We start from the raw sequence: 22385 nt of genomic DNA on the forward strand, positions 1-22385 counted from the left end.
TTTTTTTCATACACATTCTATATTTTTTGTATAGATAAGGAACATTTTTTCAAATACATGATTAACATTTTTTTTCAAACATATTTTTTTGGTGTTAACTTTTTTTCATACACATTCTATATTTTTTGTATAAATAAGGAACATTTTTTATACACACATGTAACAATTTTTAAATACATGCTTAACACTTTTTAAAACATATTTTTTATGTCAACTTTTTTGCAATATATTGTACTTTTTTGTATACATCAGGAACATTTTTTTATACACGTTTAACATTTTTTAGTTACATAATTAATATTTTTTTAAACATATATTTTTTATGCTTACTTTTTTTGCAAAAACAATTAGCCCACAGCGAGCCAATTAGCTCCAGTCGGCCTACAGCTGGCCGACAGGACCCAATCAGCCCACGGTGGGCCGACAGGAGTCCAATCGGCCTGCTATGGGCCGACTAGGCCGACGGTGTATTATTTTTGAATTTTTTTATCCAGCATAATATTTATGAAAATTAATAAAAAAATATATTATTAAAAAAAAATAGCCGAGAGAATGGGGATAGCCAAGATGCCAGGAATATTCCTTTAAAATTCTGGCGGATGACGGCAACCACCCGCTCGCTCCCACGAACCCGAAACGTTTTCTTCTTGGTTTATATCTCACCCCTCCCCTCACGAACAAACTGCCTACTCCTCTCATCTCTCATCTCCCTCTCACGACAGAAAAGCGGCGGCGGCGGCGGCGCGTGTGAGCAAGGCAAGGCGTCGAGGTGTCGGACTCCAGCAGGGAATGGCGTGGTTGCCGGCGGGGAACACGCAACGCCGGCAGTGGTAAAAAAGAGAGCGTCGGACTCTATGGCGTAGGCACGAGGGAATAGGAACACCGGTGGTGGAGAAATAGGAAAGCTCCTGACCAGGCGGCCGGAGTGTAGTAGGCCGGCAGCGTGCATCGAGGCCCGCCATCGATCCCGTGCTAGGCCACCTCCACCTGGTCAAGAAACCTCTGCATCGTTTGCTGTTCGCGCTCACCTGGCTGAGGTTGCAGGTGCTCAAAATTTGTCGCTATTTCTGTCCATGAAAATTCAGGAAACATGCTTGTCACCGTACATTGCTCCCAGGCCTCAATTCTTTCGATTCTGGGGTGTGTATGTACATTGCTCCCAGGCCACAATTCTTTTGATTCTGGTGCGTGTATGTAAGTCTGGAATATAGTTGTTGAATATGGACTGCCGCGTACTGATCTTTGTTTATTGATTTGGTTTACGAATTTAATCAGTAACAAAGGCATAATTACGTTTCGAGCATTGCCTATAAAAAGGGCGTGTAATCTCACCATCTCAAAACAAGATCACCACAACAATCTTATTCTTCCAACCAAACAAAAAAATGGCTATCCCTAGCCACATATTATCTTACCAACCAAACAAACAAAAAGGATATCCAAAACACTCCGGGTCAAGCTAGCCCATGATCATGACTCCCGAAAGTCATGCTTCCCCCTCTCGGGAGGTGATCCCCGGGGGACTGGCCGCCGGTGCGCCTTCACCACCGCCGGGGCCTTCCACCGCCCTTCCAACCAAGAGAGAGAGAGAGAGAGAGTGCCTATTTCCCCACGGCACCGCGATCTCATCGAGGAGGACCCACTGGGGCTCCAGGAGATCCGGAAGAGGATGGGAGTAGCGATCCGCTCGCTGGTTAATCGGACGAGGGAAGGAGTGGCATCCTCGGGGGGATCGGAGAGATTTTGTGAGCCAGGATCGAAGGAGATATTGGGGCGTGTGCGCGAAGGGATGGAGCGATTCCGCAGGTCCATGGAAGTAAACATATCAAGTTTAGAGGCAGCCAAGGGCAGATTGGATTGGAGTCAGAGGGATCAAGATCTGATCAGCAAATCCCCGGTTGCAGGGAAAGGATTGGGAATAAAGGAGAAGATTGAGAGTGGTCCAGATGTTGTTTCAGAGAAAGAAAGGATTTGTGAGGCTTCGCTTCCTACCCCGACCCAGGAATGCGCAGATGGACAGATGGTGATTCTGACGGATCAGGGGGGGAGGGGGAGTGAACAGATGGAAGAGGATCTTGAGCCCGAGGAAAGAATTAGAGGGAGCCAGGTGGATGATTTGGGAGGGACGATACGCCTGTTGTTTTAGAAACACATCAGATTCACCCAAACAGGGGATCCTCCATACATGTGTGTAAGGACGGAATTAATCAAAAGGGATCTTATTCCTTGTGTGAATCATGGCTGCGTGTATATAAAGACCTGCACCATACTGGGAGACTCCGCATCACAACCGCAAGAACACCATACACCTACTCTTGAGCACGGGATGGAGAACACCAACGATCGCAAGATGAAGCAACAGACCACCGAGAGCAGGCTTGAGGTCGTCCCTTCGAACAGCGGCGAGCGCGGGGGCATGAGAATGGAGCGAGGCTCCTCCTCGCATGGCGGGCAGGGGGGCAGTGCTCTGCCGGCTCCTCCCCCTGGCCCGGCAGTGGCGCCGGTGGCACGGCGTGGCGCGCCAACGATCGAACTCGACCTGACAAGGGCAAGGGCTGCCATGAGTACCCGCTGGCTCGCTGTGGGGTACTTCTTTTCCGTGCTCCCCTTCAGCACGGCGGGCCTGTTTGGTGAACTGAAGAGCAAGTGGGGGCTGCGCGGACGGCTCAGCTACACGCCTCTCCGCAACAATCGCTTCATGCTCGAATTCGAGCGTGAGGGTGATCGTCGGCACGTCCTGGAGAACGGCCCTTGGACACACCGTAAGGATGCATTCCTCATTGTTCCCTTTGATGGACAGGGCAAGGCGTCGGATGTGCCGGTGAACGTCATGCCAATCTGGGCACGCATCTATGATGTACCACCTCTCATGCTCTCGGAGGAGATCGGATGGGCGCTGGGTGGCCTTTTGGGGAAAGTTTTGAGGGTAGATGCTGATAAGTTTGGGAACATTATCACTGAATTTCTCCGTGTACCGGTAGAACATGATGTAAACATTCCTCTCCTGCGTGAGATCAGTCCTAGAGAGTTAGGGGTGGAGGAACAGTGGGACCTAGAGGTCAAGTATGAGAGAGCCCCCCGATTTTGTATGTACTGTGGGCATATACGACATGGGGAGAGGGACTGCAGGCTGCCGATAGATGATCAAACAGTGCGGTTCACAGGTGCGATGAGAGCATCGCCCTACAAATCAAGCAAGAACAAGGGAGGATTCGTGGTACCGGATGCGTGCAGTGCCAGACGGTTCCTGCACTTTGGGTCCGAGTTGGATGGGGAGGCATGGACAGCACCGGCCAAGTTGGCCTGGGAGAAACTTGGCAGGGACAAGAGGGTGGTGCACGCTCGCTCACAAGAGATGGTAAGGTACAGGGATATTTCTGATGATGTACTGCTTGACCCGGCTGTACAAGCGGCGATCGCCGCGGTGAGCGCGCTCAGAGTGAGTGAAGGCCATGGACAGGACGGTGCAAGGAAAACAAGCATCGGCGAGAACACCGCGACGGCCCCGGCACAACCCGCGCTGACCACGGCCTCTACTCCAATCATGGCCGGGGCTGGCGCGAACACGGCACCATCTACTACTCCGGCTTCCGGGGCGGGGGGCGACATCGACAAAACCCCGCTCGCTCACACCATTGCGGGTGCAGCGACCCCTCCCTATCCGCCAGGTTTTGCACTGGACACGGTCAAGGCCTCACCTGCCGCTGCTGCTGCTATCATTCCAGGAGACACGGGGCGAAAACAGGGAAGGTGCAGGCCTCATATGAAGCGGGCAAGGTGGATGGCTTGTCTGTCCAAGACAGAGAGCAGACTGTCCAGATCAGCGATACTGAGAAGACACAGGATACAGGTTTAAAGGTCAAAGCAAAGAGGTACATTAGTCAGTTCAAGGGAAGGAAAGGATCGGGGGATATGGACTCGATGCTTGGCAAGAGAGCTACAGGCGACATGGCGGTGTACAATGTGTAATAGGGAACATGTGTAAAAAACAGAGAGGTGTTGTAGAGGGAAAGGATGAGGGAGAGCCAGGGGTGTTAGGTGGAGAGGAAGCAACCGGTGAAGGGGCTACCGGGGAACTGGCGGGCGCGTCAGAGAGCGCCCGTCAGGAGGAATGACGATCTTAAGCTGGAACTGCCGGGGCTTGGGCCACCATGGTACGGTTCGGGAATTGGTGTGCCTAGTGCATACCCATCGCCCCTCTGTTGTGTTCATTTCAGAGACACGACAGTGTGAAGAGAGCGTTAAAAGAATAAGAGAGAGAATAGGACTCAAGAATTGTATCACCCATGATGGGGTTGGCAAGGGTGCCGGCATCGCCCTCTTTTGGGACGATAGCATTGAAATAAATCTGCTCTCTTATGGTTCGCGTTACATTGATGTTCATATCCGGGAATCCCCCAACAGCCCACTCTGGAGAGGTACTTTTGTGTATGGTGAGCCGCGTGCCCAGGAGAGACATCATATGTGGAACCTAATCCGGAGAATAAAGCCTCGATCAGCAGAACCTTGGATGATGATTGGTGACTTCAATGAAACTATGTGGCAAGGAGAACACTTCTCTGCCACGAAGCGATCTGAACGGCACATGAGCAACTTCAGAGAAGTGTTGGGGTGGTGTGACCTATATGATCTGGGATACAGAGGGCCGGCATGGACCTTTGATAACAAACAAAAGGGGAAGGCAAATGTGAAGGCTCGACTAGACAGGGGAGTGGCATCAGTACAATGGATGGATATGTTCCCGCATGGTCAGATACAACATATTGTGACCTCGAGATCAGACCACTTCCCCTTGCTTCTCACTCTGGATAAGGTCCATATGTCGAACAGAAAGAAAAATTTCAGATACGAGATGATGTGGGAAAGAGTAAACACGTTGGAGCCAACTGTAAAGAAGGCGTGGAGTAAGGAAGGCACTGCAAGCACACTTGCAGGGGTGGCACAAAAACTGGGAGAGGTTCAGAAGTCGTTGATGACCTGGTCTAGAAAGGACTTTGGGTCTGTCACATGGAACATTAAAAAGAAACGACAGAAGCTAAAGGAGCTCACCGAGAAATCGAGGCAAGGAGAGAATGAGGAGTTGATCAAGCAAACAGGGGCTGATCTGGATGAACTACTACTGAGGGAGGAAATTATGTGGAGGCAACGCTCTCGGGCGACATGGATCAAAGAAGGGGATCAAAATACAAAGTTTTTTCATAGGAAAGTAACTTGGAGACAGAAGAAGAATGCTATAAAAAAACTGAAAAATAATGATGGTGTATGGGTAGAGGAAAAAGAGGCTCTAAACAGACTGGCTACAGATTTCTTCAAGGACTTGTACACGAAGGAAGAGGGGGTTGCGCCTTTTGAATTGATTGATATGTTGCCACGCACAGTAGGCGAGGATATGAACAGGAACCTAACGAAGGAGTTCACGGAAAAAGAAATTAGTGACGCCCTTTTTCAGATTGGCCCACTCAAAGCGCCTGGTCCCGACGGCTTCCCCGCACGGTTCTTCCAACGAAACTGGGACACTCTAAAGAAAGATGTGATAGCCGCAGTGCAGAGGTTTTTTGCGGATGGCATTATGCCAGAGGGAATCAACGACACAGCCATTGTGCTCATCCCTAAAGGAAAGGATCCACAGAACTTAAGAGATTTCTGGCCGATTAGTCTATGTAATGTAATTTATAAAGTTATCTCGAAGTGCTTGGTTAATCGAATGAGGCCTTTTCTGAACGAGTTAATCTCAGAAACGCAGAGCGCGTTTGTTCCAGGAAGGTTGATTACGGATAGTGCGATCATTGCATTTGAATGTTTTCATAAGATTCAGCATAGCAAAAAACCCCACAATACATACTGTGCATATAAGTTAGACCTTGCCAAGGCGTATGATAGAGTGGACTGGGACTTCCTTGAAGGTGCTATGGAGAAAATGGGATTCAGTGCCTTGTGGATAAGCTGGATTATGAAATGTGTGAAATCTGTCCGGTTTTCAGTGAAGTTGAACGGGGAAGTGCTGGAAGCATTTTGCCCATCAAGGGGACTCCGACAAGGTGACCCACTGAGCCCGTATTTGTTTCTTTTTGTTGCTGATGGCCTTGCCTCTATCTTTAATAGAGAGGTTCGTGGAAGGAACATTTCGCCCGTAAAAGTGGCTCGCAATAGCCCGGGTATCTCAAACCTGTTGTTTGCGGATGATAGTCTGGTTTTCTTTAAAGCATCTAGTGACCAAGCCAGAGCAGTAAAAAGAGCCCTTACTCTGTTCCAGAAGTGTACAGGGCAGCTATTGAGCAGTAGCAAATGCTCGATTTTATTCAGTGAACACTGTCCGATGGACGTACAGGAAGAAATCAAAAACATTCTTGCGTGTGAGACGTCCACCTTCGAGAGTAAATATCTGGGACTCCCCGGATGGAAGAATGAAGGACGATCATTTTCAGCCTATCATGGATAGATTCCGTAAGAGATGCAATGACTGGGCAGGGAAGCATATGTCCTTTGCAGCCAAGGAGGTAAACGTCAAGGCAATTGCACAATCCTTACCCACTTTCGCTATGGGGGTGTTCAAATTTTCTGCGGGCTTCTGCGACAAGTACGAACGACTGATCAGAGAGTTTTGGTGGGGCGAGGATGGAGAGAAGAGAAAGGTGCACTGGATGGCATGGGACCAAATGGTCAAACCAAAGAGAGAGGGGGAATTGGCTTCCGGGACATGCAAATTTTCAATCAAGCCTTACTAGCAAGACAAGGTTGGCGCCTACTACAAAACCCCGATAGCCTTTGTGCAAGAGTTCTAAAATCCAAATACTACCCGAGAGGTGAACTCATGGATACGGTATTTGCATCGGACGCGTCTCAAACGTGGAGGGGCATTGAGCATGGTCTGGAGCTACTGAAAAAGGGTCTTATTTGGAGAGTAGGCAATGGAGAAAAAATAAAAATCCAAAGAGACCAATGGGTACCGAGAAAGAGTGGTTTAAAGATAACAGAATTTAAGAGGAGATCAAGATTGAGATGGGTGAATCAGTTGATGATGCCAGGGAGGAAAGAATGGGATGTGGACCTTGTGCACCAAATGTTCCATGAGTATGACGCAGAAGAAACCTGCAAAATAAGGATCCCGACAAGTAACGTGAAGGACTGTATAGCATGGCATGGAGAAAACCTTAAATACCACGGCGACCTAAATGCGTCCAGCTCAGCTAATGATGCGGATAACAGAAGTATATGGGACCTAATATGGAAAACAAAGGTCCCTGGAAAGGTTAGGATCTTTGTGTGGCGAGTTGCGACAGAAACACTCCCTACAAAGGAAAATAAATGGAAGAGAACACTGGAGGTGGATAATATATGCAGCATTTGTGGCAGAGAGAAGGAGGATGAGTTCCATGCGACAATAAATTGCACAAAAGCAAGAGCACTAAGAGAAGAGATGAGGGAGCACTGGAACCTACCTGCAGAAAACTGTTTTCGTTTTTCAGGCAAGGATTGGCTACAAAACCTGCTGGGGAAGGGAGACATGGAGGAGAGGAAAAGGATCCTCCTTCTACTGTGGAGAGCTTGGTGGCTGCGAGATAATTGTGTCCATGTTGACGGCAGGGCTACAATTGGCCAGTCAGTCCAATTTCTGACGAGATATTTGGAAGAAATCAGCAAAGAAGAACCGGAAGACAACGCCGGCGAGAATTCCCACCCCCTAGTCGGCCGACAGGGCAAAGTGGACGAAGACCAGCGGCGGGAGGAAATTCGAAAAGGGAAGATGCACACTGGGTTGTATCCCGCCAGTAAAAAGGTGCACTGTACCATCGAAGGGAATCATACAAGCAATTCTGTGGGGCGAGCAGCATGCCCCAATATAAATGATGGGAGCAAGTGGGCGCCGCCAGCGATGGGTACATGGAAAATGAATTCAGATGCGACGTTCTTGCCGAATTCAAGGGAAGCTGCGGCGGGAATCGTCGTCAGAGACCACCTGGGCGTGGTTGCGCTCAGCTGCGGGCAGCGACTGGGAACATGCAATGGCCCAGAAGAAGCTGAACTGGCTGCGGTATTGCACGGATTGACAGTACTAAACAAGTACTTTTATGGGCGTGTGTGCGTGGAGTCGGACTGTGCAACAATTATCAGCCTTCTTAATCATAGAGCAAGTAACCAATCCACACAATTTGTCTTAATCACAGATATTTGGGAATTGGAGAAGAAGTTCAGTGGGGTAACGTTCAGTGCAACGAAAAGATCCAGCAACAAACTAGCACACAAGCTAGCTGCTATGGCGAGAAGACAAGGAAATTTCAGCCTCTTTGGAAAATGTCCAGATACCCTTAGTAGCATCCTGGCAGAGGATTGTAATAACGTTCCCTCTGTAATTTAAGTGGTTTTTGGGTGTTCCTAAAAAAAACAAAAAAAAAACAAAAAGGATATCCCCATCCGGTTGGTTATGTATATCCCCAACCAACCCACCCTCGCCCTCAAACCAAACGCCACCTAAGGCGCCTCGCTAAATGGGCTGGCACCTGGCGCACATTATTTATTTCCTTTATTTATATTTCTCAAATAGAAACATATTTTATGTAATTCTGAAAAAGTATTAATCACTCTTTTTAAAAACGTTTGTTCAGTGTAAAACAACTATTCACAGAACTTTCAAAAAATGTTAATAGCATTTGAAAATATGTTCGTGACACTCAAAAAAATTCACACACTTCAAGAAAATGTTCGTGACATCTAAAGAAAATTTTATGCAACGTAAAAATGTTTACGTCAGTCAGAAAATTTGTAGCAATAAAGCAATGCACACGACATTTAAAAAAATGTTATATGTTTAAAAAATGTGTGCATGGTATTTTTAATGTTCCCGTAGTAAAAAATTCATAGCATTAAAAAAGTATTTGACATTTTAAAGATATACTCACACATTTCATAAAAATGTTCATTGCATTTAAAAAAAGTTTATACAATGTAATAAAATGTTAGCCTAGTTTTACACAACATTTGAATGTGTATTTGAAAATGTTTAACATGTATTAAACAAAATCCAAATATACATTTGAAAACAATATATATCATGTATTTTAATTATTGTTTAAATGTTCAATGTGTATTAGAATGTTTTTTAATGTGTATTGAAAAAATATTCAAGATATAAATATATCTCTTATATCTGAAAAATGTTCAACTCGTACAAAAAAAATGTTCCACATGCACACTAAAAGTGTACAACGTGTTGGAAAATGGGAAAAAAGAAGACAGCTGTTGAAGAAATGCGGAAGAACTGAAGAAAAGTGGTGAAGATATTAAGAAAATCATTTACAAACAACACAGAGAAACAAAAGAAAGGAAAAAAGAACCATGTCAGACTATTAACACTGTTGGTCCCAACTCATTAACCCAAGTTGCATCTTGATAAAGCCCTGGGAGTGCTCCATGTTGGCGCCTTATGCGCCAACTTTGGCTCGCAACGCTCACGTGCAAGCTCTCTTGGGCCAGCCGCAATAGCACAAAAATCGGTCGCTTCTTTCGATCTCTTTTCTTGATAAAAAAAGCTTCCTCGCTCGTTCGATGGCAGCAGTTGACCATTGAACCTTTGACCGCTCGTAGTTGACCGCGTGGATTGTTGACTTTTCAAATTTTGGGAAAAAGTTCATGGACATGAAAATAGGTTGCAGATTTAAAAAAACAAAAAAATTGAAAAAAATTGATCGATTTTGAAAGAAGTTTACGAATTTGTCAAAAACTACACGGAATTTGTAAACAGTTCATCGATTTTGAAAAACAATATCATAATTTTGAAAAATGTTCGTCGATTTTTTAAAAAAATTCATCAATTTGATAAAGTTCACAAAATTGAAAACAGAATTCATCAATTTTTAACTAAAATCATCGAATTTTCAAAAAATTCATCATGATAGAAGAAATCATAAACCTGAAAAAATTTCAGCAACTTTGAAAAAAACTTCACAACATTTTTTAAAAAGTCGATGGATTTTGGGAAAAGTTAATCTATTTTGAACAGAAAGTCCATGAAATTGAAAAATGAAAGAAAAAGGGGCATAGAAAAAGAAAAGAAAAGAAGAAAGAGGAACAGACAAAAACAGATGTATGTAATCACACCTCGTGATGTGTCCGGGTGGTTATCACCGCTTACAATGAACTCGGGGGAGAGACTGGTATAGGATCTCACAGGTGAGATGAATGAGATCAATTTTTTGACACACATCAATGTTTGATACACAGGTGATGTGTCCGGGTGTTTGATATACAAAGCTGAAAAAAGTTTCAGCTCCTAATTCGACCAATACTGATAGAAACAAAAAAAGACCAAATTGGATGTGATTAGTGTCAAGATACTATTCACCCAAAGCCACCACTATTCACATTCGAATTTTTCTTTTCCGAATCTCTAACTGTACATCGAGTTTTGTGCTGCTTTTTCCCGGAGTTATGGACACATCCCGCAGGTATGTTGTCAGATCATTTCAGAATTTTTTGAAGTCTAGATATAAAATTTTGTGGTTCATCCCATTGATCTCATCTAATGTGAGATGTGAGATCCTGTATTAGCCCCCCCCCCCCCCCCACCCCCCAAACTCGGCGTCGCGGGTTTGAAATAGAGGGAGTAGTATATAATTATTTGGCCTTGTAGGATCAACATCTCGTCAATTTACTAATAAACTTCTTTCTCACTAAACATGGAAATGCCTATGTCTCCCTTCACTTAGAAAAAAAAACATACAATCGCTAGCTGCTTGATAGAGATAAGTCATGCTGCTGGCAACTTCTATAATTGACCTCCATCCATTCGATTTACGCACGCCCGTGCCCACCTACTAGTAGCCAGTAAAAAGAAACGTGCATGATTCATAACTTGTGGTGCCACTAGCAAGGTGTTTGGTCTATGGTGTTCCAATGAGTGATTACGGCACATCAATTCCGGCACATCAATCCATCATCCCATCGATGGACATGGACCGGTTGCCATTATCAATTTGCTGGCCCGACAGGGTCCGACCAGCACCAATTTGATTTGATGATCGTCATTCGTCGGCTTTGCGTAGCGCCAAAAGGCTGCCAAAAATATCCATACGCCAAGGCAGGCATGCATGCAAGTTACCCACCCACACTACACACACATGCATATTATCAGCCGTAAAGCTCAAATGACCGAATGGGAGGTAGGCGACCAATTACTGAAAGTTTTTGTGGACGGAGCTCTTCTTTTCTTTGAGAGGCCCGAGTACAACGTATACTTGGACGCACATGGACTCGCTCACATGTTCAAGAATGGAGCCGTGGATTCAGAATTGACAAAGTCACCACATCTGCCTTGCCATCAACAAGAACATCGCCTAACGTTGAAGGTATCATCCGCATTAACAAGAACTTGTGTTCGTTCCCAGGTGAGCTGGGGGTACCATCACCCCACTAGGCATCGAACCAGTTGTTGCACAGAACTTGTGTTCATACGTAGTATATTCTGTTTCTAAATATAAGTCTTTGTAAATATTTCACTATGAACCACATACAGATGTATATAGATGCATTTTAGAGTGTAGATTCACTCACTTTGCTTCGTATGTACTCCCTCTGTATCGAAATACTTGTAGTTGGAGGAACTTGAACTAGTTTCACCCAGCTACAAGTATTTTGGTACAGAGGAAGTAGTCCATAGTGAAATCTTTACAAAGACTTATGTTTAGAAACGGAGGGAGTACTATTTTTCAATGAGGCCACTCAACGAACATATCAGACCACTGTAAATTCCCACGTGTTAGGCGCATTCCTACACCTCAGATTTATAATGGTCTCTTTGTGTCGTGTATACAACTTCTTTTACTATGGTACCCACTATCAAGCCCATATATAGTGGTGCTGAGATTAAGTGAATTATATATCTACATTATATTTTAAATTATGTGGGAATTGTTAAGATGGAAATGGAATAAGAATGTTGCATGTATCAAACATGCTAATTTTTTTTCCTTTTACATTTTTTTGAGACATTTTTTCCTTTTACATGGAACATGCCGATGTTTTATATCACGCATATGGCATTTCGTCGGCCCACTAATATGAGTAACCACACTATGGTCTAGTAGGTTTCTGGAAGCCTCGTCCCATGAGCTGTCAGACTATTCACACCGAATCAAAGGCGGCCTTGCATGGACAAAAAGGCAGCTTGAGCCTGGCAGGGAATGCAAATGATATATATTGCCTGTAGCATCGCACATGATAATCACTCACTAGCAAAGAACTTGGGGTCGGCCCAATAGCGCTAGTACACGTGCAGGCAACGAGTCACTGGGAACCGGTTTTCGGCAAACTTCTGAAACCCTCTGCCTGGTTTTTGAAACGTTTTATAAGTTTTCTTTTCTGTTTTTCTTAAACGGTTTTAGCTTCTGTTTCTCTTTTTTATTTTATTTTTCCTTTTCTCTTTATCTTTTTTGGTATTTTTTCTTTCTTTTTTTCAAAATTTGTGAACTTTTTTCAAATTCATGAACAATTCTTGAATTGGTGAACAATTTTTCAAATTCATGAACTTATTGAAAATTTAAGATTTATTTTCTGAATTCCCATTTTTTTTTGAATTTATGAAAAAATTTAAATACTTGAAGTTTTTCAAAATTCGTGAACTTTTAAAAATTTGCAAAGAAAATCGAATTCGTGATTTTTCATAGATATAGGAAAAAAATAACTTGATGATCATATTGAAAATTTATGAACATTTTTAAGTTCACAAATATTTTTTGAATTCATGATCTTTTTTTGAATGACCAAATATTTTTTGAATTCGCAAACTTTCTTCAGATTTATAAACAACTTTAATTTTGTGTACATTTTTATTTTTTTGGCCTTTTGATGCAGTACGAAAAGGGAAATGAAAGAAAATAAAATAAAGAAATGTACTCTAGGCTATAAAAGCGAGCGGTCGAAGATAATGGGCCGGCCACCATACGCCAGCGACTGGGATGTCCGGGCTGTGGGCCAGTTCAGCCGACCCAAGCATAGCGCTCGGAGCAAGCGGTAGCGACAGGTTACATATTTTAGAGGCCTGTGCTGGTTACATTTTATCGCTATAAACCTTGTTATTACAAGTAATAAAGTGTGGCGTGTTTTCCCTAAAACAATACCCATACAAATGCATGGCTAATTATCAACTGTAAAGTTCAAATGGCTGAATGAGAGGTAGACGAGCAATTACTAAAGGTTTTATGTGAATGAAGATTTTCTTTTCCTTGAAAAGCCCAAGTACAATGTAAACTTGGACACACATGGACTCGCTCACACACTGAAGACTGAATATAGGGTTTTCTATTAAGCCTGAATAGTTTCGATTCATACATGTTTTTTTCAACGAGGCCACTCGATCAAACATATTAGCCCACCATAACTTCCCACGCGTCAGGCACGTTCCTACACCTCAGATTTATATTTTTCATGTCTTGTATTCAACTTCTCTTACTACGGTACTCCACTCTCAAGCCCATAGTAGGGCTGGGATTAAGCGTACTATATATCTACATTGTACTTCAAATTATGCAAGGAAATACTAGGATGGAAATGGAACTAAGATGCTGGATGGACCAAACAGTCTAGCTTTTTAAAAATGAACTTGCCAGTGTCCTCATCACGCATATGGCGTTTCGTCAGCCCATTGCTAGGAGTAAGCACGCTATGGACCAATAGGTTTCTAGAAGCCTCGTTCCATGGGCCGTCACACTATCCACACAAAAAAGAAACATGACTTTGTCTCCAAAAAAAAAGACCTTGTGTTTGAGCCTGGCAGAAAACGCAAATGATATGCATCGCCCGTAGCGATTGCTAGGGTGAATCACTAATTAGCGATCGACTTGGGGCTGGCCCATTAGCACTAGTATATGCGCCGCGAATCACTACGAACCAGTTTTGGGGAAACTTTTGCAACCTTCCGCATTATTTTGGCAAGATTTCAGATTTTACCCCCTTTTCTGTTTTTCTTGCCCAATTTTTTTGTTTTTATTATTTTCATCTTTTTATTTTTATTTTTCATTTCGTTTTTACTTTTGAAATTCTAAATATATATTTGAATATAATTTAAAATTTGTGTTATAGGATTTTCGCACGGCAGTTAGAAAGAAAAAGAAAAGGAAAAAAACAATCGCATATACGCTAGCCTACCTCTTTTTTAGTATCCCGCTAGCCTACCTAACCCGGTGGCTGAAGGGTAATGGGCCGGTCCACCCCATGCTAGCCACAAGAAAGAGGGACGTCCGAACATGGACGCGTGTGAGGGCAATCCCCATTTGACACGCGCGTGCGTCAAACTGCTGCGCTTTCGCTGAAGCGCGCTAACGACCACCGTGAACAGGCCGTCCCACGTCGAGCGTTGAAGCAGTGTAGGGAAACCGGTTTTGGTAACCTTTTAGTTCCCTCAACCAGTTTTCTTTCTGTTTTTTCTTACGGTTTCCCCTTTTTTCTGTCTCTATTTCTATTTTTTCTCTTTTTTTCTTTTCATTCATTTTATCCTTTATCCTTCTTTATTTTTATACTTTGTTTTCAGGAAAATGTTTTGAAATCCAAAATTTTGTTCATGATTTCAAAAATTGTTCATGGTTTTTAAATTTTGTTAACAATCTAAAAATTGTTCAGCGATATCACAAAATGTTCAATGTGTATTTAGATATTTATTCAGCATGTATCAAAAAATTGTTGAATATGTAGTTAAAAATTGTTCAGCGTATACTTAATATTTGTTCACCAAATATAACCCAAATGTCCAATGTGTTTTAAATATTGTTCAACATATATCACCAAAATGACACTGTGCAGTTAAGAATTGTTCAACATATATGATGAAATGTTCAATGTATCACGTTTTAAAAGTTTGTTAGAATTTCAAAAAAAAATCAAGAAAACATTATTCATTTTTAAGGAATATTAAAAAATGGATCTGTCGCTACAAAAAGTAATTTAATTTAGCATTGTAATTTAAGACAAACGCAGTCGCTAGCTGCAGCGGCTGGCAATGAGTCTATCCAGCGTTAGGTCGCGGGTTTAAATCCATCCATGCTGCAATTTTTCATGAAATTTTCTAATACGTTCGCTTGTCGCCTGGTAATGGGGCGGCCCGTTTGCGCGAATCCTTCGGCGAAAGGTCTTCATTTTGACGCTCACGAGCGCTGAGCAGGAGCTCTCCGTGCGAGCAACCCGACCGGCGATATATAGCAGCGCTCTGGTATGAATGAATGGTTACATTTTGCATGAACCTAAAGCTACTCTACTTCTATGGCAACCTAAAATTACTATTCGCTAAAAAAGACCCTAGAATTACTCTGTTATCTTTTTCTTAGAGCGATACTAAAATTACCCCGTTCGGTGGACTGATTTCTGGCCCCATCGAAAGTTGCTGTGAGCTAGTTCAAGCAAATGCTTGGCTGATGACATGTACTCCCTCCGGACCAGTTTACAGTATGAGAATTTGCTTATCTCACTTTTTTTTCTTATTTCTTCTTTTGCAGGTATCGGTTTCTTTTCATCCTTTCCCCGGCAAAAAAAAATGATTTATTTTCTTCTTCTGTGGAAGGAAAGAGACGGCAATCTTTTCGAGGCGCACGCAGCGGAACGTCCAGAAACTAAGTAGAAGCAGAGGTGGCGACCGTGCTTGCAGACGGCAACACACGACGGACGCGTGCAGGCCGGACCGAAAGCAAAGTTTGGACGACAGCGACCCACCATTGCTGAACGCAGAAATTCCGTCTGCAGCACGGATGCCGCTGCCGGCCCAAACCCACCAACGTACAATAATGCCTCCCACCCATGTACTCATCCCTTTACAAGATCGTGCTCGTGCGTACGTGAAACTGCACACAGAATTGTGTTCATATTTGTCCTTATAAAAACACAAAGCTTGCACTTTTCGCAACAAAAATTGTGGTTCGCAAATTGCACACAGAAGTATATGTTGGAGTATAATGTTCGGTCAACTCTCATAGTTCGAACTTTTGAAGCAACTGGCTAGATCATGAATTGAATATGGTACCAAAATTAAAAGGTCTTGAGTTCAAGACACTGTCAATACAGTATTAAAATAAAAAGATTCTACGGCCTATGTTGATCCCATGTCTAAGGAATAAATAGGCCTCGACGTGGGGGGGGGGGGGGGGGGGGGGGGTGTTAAAATATATTGCTCGCCTCTCTTTATCAATTCAGACTTTTGGAGCAACCGGTTGGCGCATGAGTTTAATACGGTATCCGAGCCAAGAAGTCTTGAGTTCAAAACCCTGCCAACACAATATTAAAAAAAGATTTTTACGGCCTACATCGATTAGTTAAGGAGAATAGACGTGAGGGGGAGGTCTGGCCCTCTCCCATCACTTGGACTTTTGGAGCAACTGGCCATGAATTCAATACTATAAAGCATGTCTAAACATAATAAAATTACACCATGGTTCTTAGACCAGCGACGACGACCCCTCCGCTGCAACAAGCCCACGGCCAATACTAATCGTTGGGAAACAAATATAATAGTAATTCAGAAAAGAAGCCAAAAAAATCTGAATTCTTTTGGAACAAATTTGACTTACATTTTGTACTTGTATAGAAATTTCGTCAACAAAAAACTCCTGTCGCCTTCTGGAAAAAAATTAAAGGACAAAAAGTCTGAATAGTGACCTGTATATAGTGGTGATTTTTTTTTCACCCACAATACCAGGAAATCCATTCCTTGACGAAACTTTTTACATGACTACAACACTTGATTACTATATTCCCTCCATTTAGTTATACAAGGCCACCAACACAAATCGAGGAAATAATTAATGATATTTCCTCATACTAGCAACCTGTTTAATAGTTGCATGCATGCAGTCATAATAACACTAGCTACTTCCTCCACTCAGTTTCCTTGCATGCATGTTGCGTATTAATGATCCCAGTAAATAAAAAAACTGGCTTGTAAAGTATGCATTAAATTTTACCTCGGTACTTATAATTTGAGTTTGTGACCTTGTATATAAAAATGGAGGGAGCATTAAATTTTTAAAATTTTGGTGCATAATGCACTCACCGGAGAGCTAGTAAATTCTTTCTGTGCAGGATACAGTCACTGTGTCATCGGTCTCGTTTGTCCGGGAGGCGGCCGGCGCACGCACCAGAATCGTTGGATGCGGCGGCCGAGGCCGAAGCCGAAGCCGAAGCCGGCCGGAAAAGTCAGTTTGGGCGACACTGACCCGCCATTGCTCAACGGAGAAAGTCTGCCCGCCCGTCACTGCTGCTTCCACGGCTGCCGGCCTCACTACGCAACCGCGACACGGATTCCACGCGCTCATGTGCGTGTGTGTGGAGCATGCGAACGCGACGTCGTTGGTGCAACTTTTTTGATCCTGAAAAGGATATCGATCCATCGTGTCTGTCTCGTCGTCGTCGTGCATGTTGCTTTCGTCTCATCTCTTTACTTTATCCATGCTAGTTGCTACACCATAAATATATGCCTTCCTCATAGTGCTAGCCTAGCCAGGTCCGTGAAACACCGAGAAAAACTAGTCACAGAGAAGCAACTTTCTTCTCCAAAATCAAACCATGCTCAACTCATCAATCATCTGTCCATGAACCAAGACTAGAACGAAGGAAAAATCCTCATCTGTCCTGTCCTGTTTGCTTCAGAAACAAGAAAGTAGTACGACGACATGCTTGACTTGTGTTTTCTCATTTCTTTTCTCCTTTCTTGTATAAATATATTCAATCAGAATGAATTGCTTCTTCAATTCAAAGCAATCCAAACAACCCCACACCCAAAGAAAAACATGGGAAACTCGATCGACCCACCTGATAAAACCCTGGCCGATCAGTCTCACAAGTTAATTACGACGTGTCATGCACTCATGTCTACAGCAGCGTATGTGTATCTACCTAGCAGAGCTTAATCAAGCTAGCAGAGGACTGCGACGGCGACGAGCAATAGGAGCGGGGTGGCCGTCGCCGTGGACGTCGTCTTCCCGGGCGACCTGGTGGTGGTGGCCGCCGCGGGGGAGGCGGAGGAGGTGTCGGGCTCGGAGAGGGAGCTGAGGCTGAACCGCGGGTTGGAGCCGTAGAGCGCCTGCACGCCGCGGACGTCGTCCAGGGTCAGCTCCGTCTTGCGCGTCCGCGGCTTCAGGCTCGGGTACATGACGGCGTCCGGCACCGACGAGTGCGCGAGGCCCAGCACATGGCCGATCTCGTGCGTGGCCACCGACTCCAGGTCCACGGCGCCGGCGTCCGCGGAGCCGCCGTCGTTGCCACCGAGGACGGCCCAGCGCTCGGCGGCGTCGAGGTGGAGCTGGCCGCTGGGCGGGGAGAAGGCGTGGCCGAGCACGCCGAGGGGCCCGTCGAAGGGCTCGCCGTCGCCGTGGTCGCCGGCGAGGAAGCCCACGCGCACGTCCGCCATGTTGTAGTCCCGCGTCTCGCGGAACCGCACCGGGATGACGCGCGCCCAGCGCGCGAAGGCGCGGCGGAAGGCCCTGCGCACGGCCCTGCGGGGCAGGGGGAGCGGCTGGTAGGGCGGCGAGGAGGAGACGACGGCGTAGGTGAGCAGGAAGTGGCCCGGCGCGCGCGCCCAGCGCGGCTGGCCCTCGAAGAAGGCGAAGCGGGCGGTGGTGTTCGGTTGGAGGTGCAGGTCCGGGACGCCGCAGCGCGGGGTGGCGAGGAGGTCGAGGGTGCGGGCGTCGAGGCGGCCGGTGACGGGGAGGCCGAGGGTGGACTGGTAGAGGCTCACGATGAGGTTGCCGTCGGGGTCGTCGTCAGGCGCGGAGGAGGAGGCGTAGCCGAAGCGCGCCAGGTAGCGCCTGAGGCCGTCGGTGACGTTGCTGCCGCCGTGGAGCATGTCGGCGAGCGAGGTGGAATAGTTGGCGCCGGCATGGAGGAGGAGGTGGCGGGAGCAGCCGGTGCAGCATGGCGGAAACAGGAGGAGGAGGTGCAAGAAGAAGAAGAAGAAGGGGAAGGGGAGGGGGAGAGCAGAGGAGGAGGACATGGGCGCGCGCGCATGCTATGCTTGTATGGGTGGACTGGCCGGACTCCCACTTTGACTGCTGCAGATTTGCATATAAAGAAGAGAAGAGGAGGAGGAGGAGGAATGTGGAGGGTGTACTACCTGTGTTGGGCCAAGCCGCACAAACTACTACTAGTAGACAAACAATACTGCTTGGAAAAAGGAGCAAGAGAAGAGAAGAGAAAATGGAATGGGGGTGTCCGTTGTTTGGAGCTTGATGCGTGCGTGCCCTCTCCTCTCCTCCTCAGAGGGAGCTTTCAGCTTGAGCTTGGTCGCCACCTGCTGCGCCCTCAATCATGCATCCGATTAAGAGGGATCCGATTAAAAGATGCTGCAGCCTGCAGACAACATCGATCAGCATCAGTATCAGTAGGGAGGGTGTTGTGTGCCTGCTCCTCCTCCTGAGGATGGCCGGCCATCTGCAGACCGAAGCGGCATTTGTGTCTGTCGCCTGCCCAGCCGGCCCTATGAACCTCATTGCTGTGTCCTACTCCTACCCTGCTGCATGCTCATCTCCTTGGCATTTCATTCTTGGCTCTAAATCTTGTTTTAGTTCCTCCTAATATAAGCTTGCAGCCTTATCTCAGATCCCAGACAGCAAGGAGTACCAGCAGAGAAGCTTCTTTCTGCAGCTTTGACCCCTCCCTCCTACTTTTCTTTCCTTCAAGCCAAACCAAGGGTCTTCATTCCGCTAAAAACTTGCTTTCTCAGCAGACACAAAGCAATCTACTCCCCGTCCAAGCCCAACCTTGGCGCCGTCGCCGTCCCCGTCCCGGAGCATGTCGGTGATGGGGGAGTTGCCGCCGCGGCGGAGAAGAAGAGGAAGAAAAGAAAAAATGGGCTTGGAACTTATGCGTGTCCTCTCCTCTCCTCTGCTCTGCTCCCATAGTGTTACCTGACCTTTGCACTATAGTATTTTCTGCCTCCCATCTTTCTTTCTTCCTTTCTATGCCACCTGCGCTGTTTGAGTCCGCATCCGGTTGAGAGATGATGCTGCAGACGACACCACCACTGCTAGTATCTTGCACTATCTTCCACAAGCCGATGGACGGAGATGGTCGGTCTTGTTTGGACGGACACGGCTCAACCCTGCCTGCTGATATGATTCTGTGGTTTCAAATTTGATCTAAAACAATGACAATCATCATTATGGAACGGAGGGACTACTTTAGTTTCGTACAATTAATCCATCTACATATGCATGCTACCTCCACCACCTTTATCTATCTAAGATACCAGACCAGACCAGACAGGCACAGGTTTAGCAAAACAAACTTAGCTTAGCTTGTTCCCTCATACTTTTGTTTCATATACTCGTTACTAGCCAACTTTCTCACCAAACAGAAAGGGAACTAATTCTTGCATTGGAGGGCTCGAGGCAATCAATATGGCCCCCGTCCCACCCACCCCAACCTTGACTCTTGTTTCTTTCTCTCACAAATTCATCATATATAGACACACAGGCTACACATAGAATTTCTCAACATCTAGGAGTACGTACCTACCGATAGAATGATGCCAGCTAGTGAAGCCCGAAACCTCGGAGACACTAGATGAGATGCATCCTACTACTCTACTTACCTAGCAATGCGAATTATCAGCCCAGCACCTGCTTTCTTATGTTTGGATATGCATGGTATCATCCACCACAATGTTTCATCTCTATCCATGCAGGAAAAGCTGAAAACAGCAAACAATTCGGAAGCAACGACTTTGGTTTGCTAGTATAATTACCTGCTGCGACAGGCGCCATTCAGTTCAGCTAGTAGTACTTGGGAGCTTCATCCGCTCCAAGAAGCTCTTCCCCTCCAGCTTCGTCGCGAAGAAGAGCTCCCTCAGCCTCTCATGCTCCACCGTCGCATAGGCCACGTCCTCCCCGTCGGCACGCGCCACAAGCTCCTTCAGAGGGCCGATCGTGGCGCGCGTGTTTGGAGAGTGGAACGCCGCCACCGACAGCCGCTCCTCCTTGGGGTCGACCACCACGCGGTGCTCGATGCTCCGGTACCTCCCGTTCGTCAGGATCTGCCATCCCCATACGAAAAAACAGGCAACGGAAATCAAGCTGGCACGGTGTCTAATTCTACTACAAAACATAGCATACACGGCACAGGGCACCCTACAGTACGTGTTCGTCGGCAGAGATCAGCCTACTGTGGTTGGTGCACGCTAATTACGTACCTCGAAGATATCACCAACGTTGACGACGAAAGCGCCCTCGACAGGCTTGACTGCAAACCAGCTGCCGTTCCTCTTGATCTGCAGGCCTTGGACATGGTTCACTTGGAGGACGAGGGTCAGGAGATCGGCGTCCGAGTGCGGGGAGAGGCCGACGACTTTGTCTGCCTGAGCGCACGGCGGATAGAGGTTCATTCTGATAGACTGCAGCCCTCCGATGCACCTGTCCGCAATCACCTCTCGCTTCAGTCCCAAGTTCTCCGACATCGTCGCCAAGAGGGAATCCGCTACCTCCTTCACAGCGCAGGAATATCTATCCAGCGCCGCTCTGAATAAAATTCAAAGTGCAGCACTTGAGATTAGAAGTCGACAGCAGGGCAAGGGCTTGAAGCCACAAGTTTAATTTGCAGTTAGCACTTAATGATGCGTTGGAAACTGTTTCCTAGTACCTGTTTTTCCCTCCGAAGTAGGGCAAAATAATAAAAGAGGCGACCAAAAAATATCATTACATTGTAACTAGCCTGAAGAACAGCGTGACAGGTACAGGCAAAAACGAATACCATCACAATCTTACATACCTGAAGGTAGCGGGCTGGTCAGGCCAGAGCTTGGTCTTCCTGATCTCGGGTGGCTGTGCGTAGAGGAAGAGCATGTCGGCCCAGTCGAGCTTCTGATCCTCCGAGACGACGAACAGCTGACCGTAGCCTTCCAGCCGCCCTTGCTGCTGCGCGAATCGTCTCTTGGTCTCTGCGGGCAGCTGGAAGAATTCTTGGAGGCTGGCCTTCATTCCCTCCACCACGTCGTCCGGGACATTGTGGTTAATCAACTGCAAACAGGAGAGCAATTCTAGTATCAGCATGATGATGCAAGTACCAGAGGCATAGCAACAGAGGTCGCAGTCAGCGGAAACAGGTACGCTGCGAACTAACCTGGAAGAAGCCCCAGTCCTGGCAGGCTCTGTGGAGGCGTGAGGACTCCTCGCCGCGGCGGTCCAGCTCCAGCAGCAGCCTCCGGTGGTCGATGATGGGGATCTGAGCCTCCCCGTCGTCGTCGCCGGCACCAGCGACCGCTTCCACTACCGCCTCTGGCCGGAGATACCTCGGCGGCACATCGACTCCGCCGGTCGCCGCCACCATGGCCTGCACACTCGGGACGGAGAGAGATTCCATCCCCTCTGCCCGCTCTTGAGAATGGAGATGCTACTGGTTCCCCTGTTCTGGCTAACTCA

At 46.2% G+C, this 22385-nt stretch overlaps 2 protein-coding genes across 3 annotated transcripts; both read right to left on the reverse strand.

Annotated features, from left to right (window-relative positions):
• Positions 1 to 15892: 15892 nt before the first annotated feature.
• On the reverse strand, positions 15893 to 22370 carry LOC109771757 (2-oxoglutarate-dependent dioxygenase 11). 2 transcript variants are annotated; one of them, XM_040387697.3, is made up of 5 exons: positions 22087 to 22370; positions 21736 to 21983; positions 21161 to 21485; positions 20717 to 21004; positions 15893 to 16241 (listed from the first exon to the last, which is right to left on the reverse strand). In XM_040387697.3, exons 1-4 carry the CDS (start codon positions 22324 to 22326, stop codon positions 20741 to 20743), a joined length of 1077 nt encoding a protein of 358 aa, XP_040243631.1. In that variant the 5' UTR covers positions 22327 to 22370; the 3' UTR covers positions 15893 to 16241; positions 20717 to 20740. The 2 variants fall into 2 exon arrangements, with proteins under 2 accessions (XP_040243631.1, XP_073353324.1); XM_073497223.1 differs by lacking the exon at positions 15893 to 16241 and adding an exon at positions 16360 to 16593.
• Positions 17655 to 19683, reverse strand: LOC109771756 (metalloendoproteinase 4-MMP). The gene has a single exon (XM_020330455.4). It carries the CDS (start codon positions 18962 to 18964, stop codon positions 17888 to 17890), a length of 1077 nt encoding a protein of 358 aa, XP_020186044.1. The 5' UTR covers positions 18965 to 19683; the 3' UTR covers positions 17655 to 17887.
• Positions 22371 to 22385: the final 15 nt, after the last annotated feature.

Source organism: Aegilops tauschii, chromosome 4 (genome assembly GCF_002575655.3).
Source record: "Aegilops tauschii subsp. strangulata cultivar AL8/78 chromosome 4, Aet v6.0, whole genome shotgun sequence".
Classification (NCBI taxonomy): domain Eukaryota; kingdom Viridiplantae; phylum Streptophyta; class Magnoliopsida; order Poales; family Poaceae; genus Aegilops; species Aegilops tauschii.

Excerpts from the sequence above, each read along its gene's own strand:
- LOC109771757 (XM_040387697.3), bottom strand. The coding sequence starts at position 22,326 with ATGGAATCTCTCTCCGTCCCGAGTGTGCAGGCCATGGTGGCGGCGACC. Across the intron at positions 21,984-22,086 it reads AGGACTGGGGCTTCTTCCAG|TTGATTAACCACAATGTCCC; the intron begins GTTAGTTCGCAG and ends TCCTGTTTGCAG. Across the intron at positions 21,005-21,160 it reads ACGTTGGTGATATCTTCGAG|ATCCTGACGAACGGGAGGTA; the intron begins GTACGTAATTAG and ends TGGGGATGGCAG.
- LOC109771756 (XM_020330455.4), bottom strand. The coding sequence starts at position 18,964 with ATGTCCTCCTCCTCTGCTCTCCCCCTCCCCTTCCCCTTCTTCTTCTTC.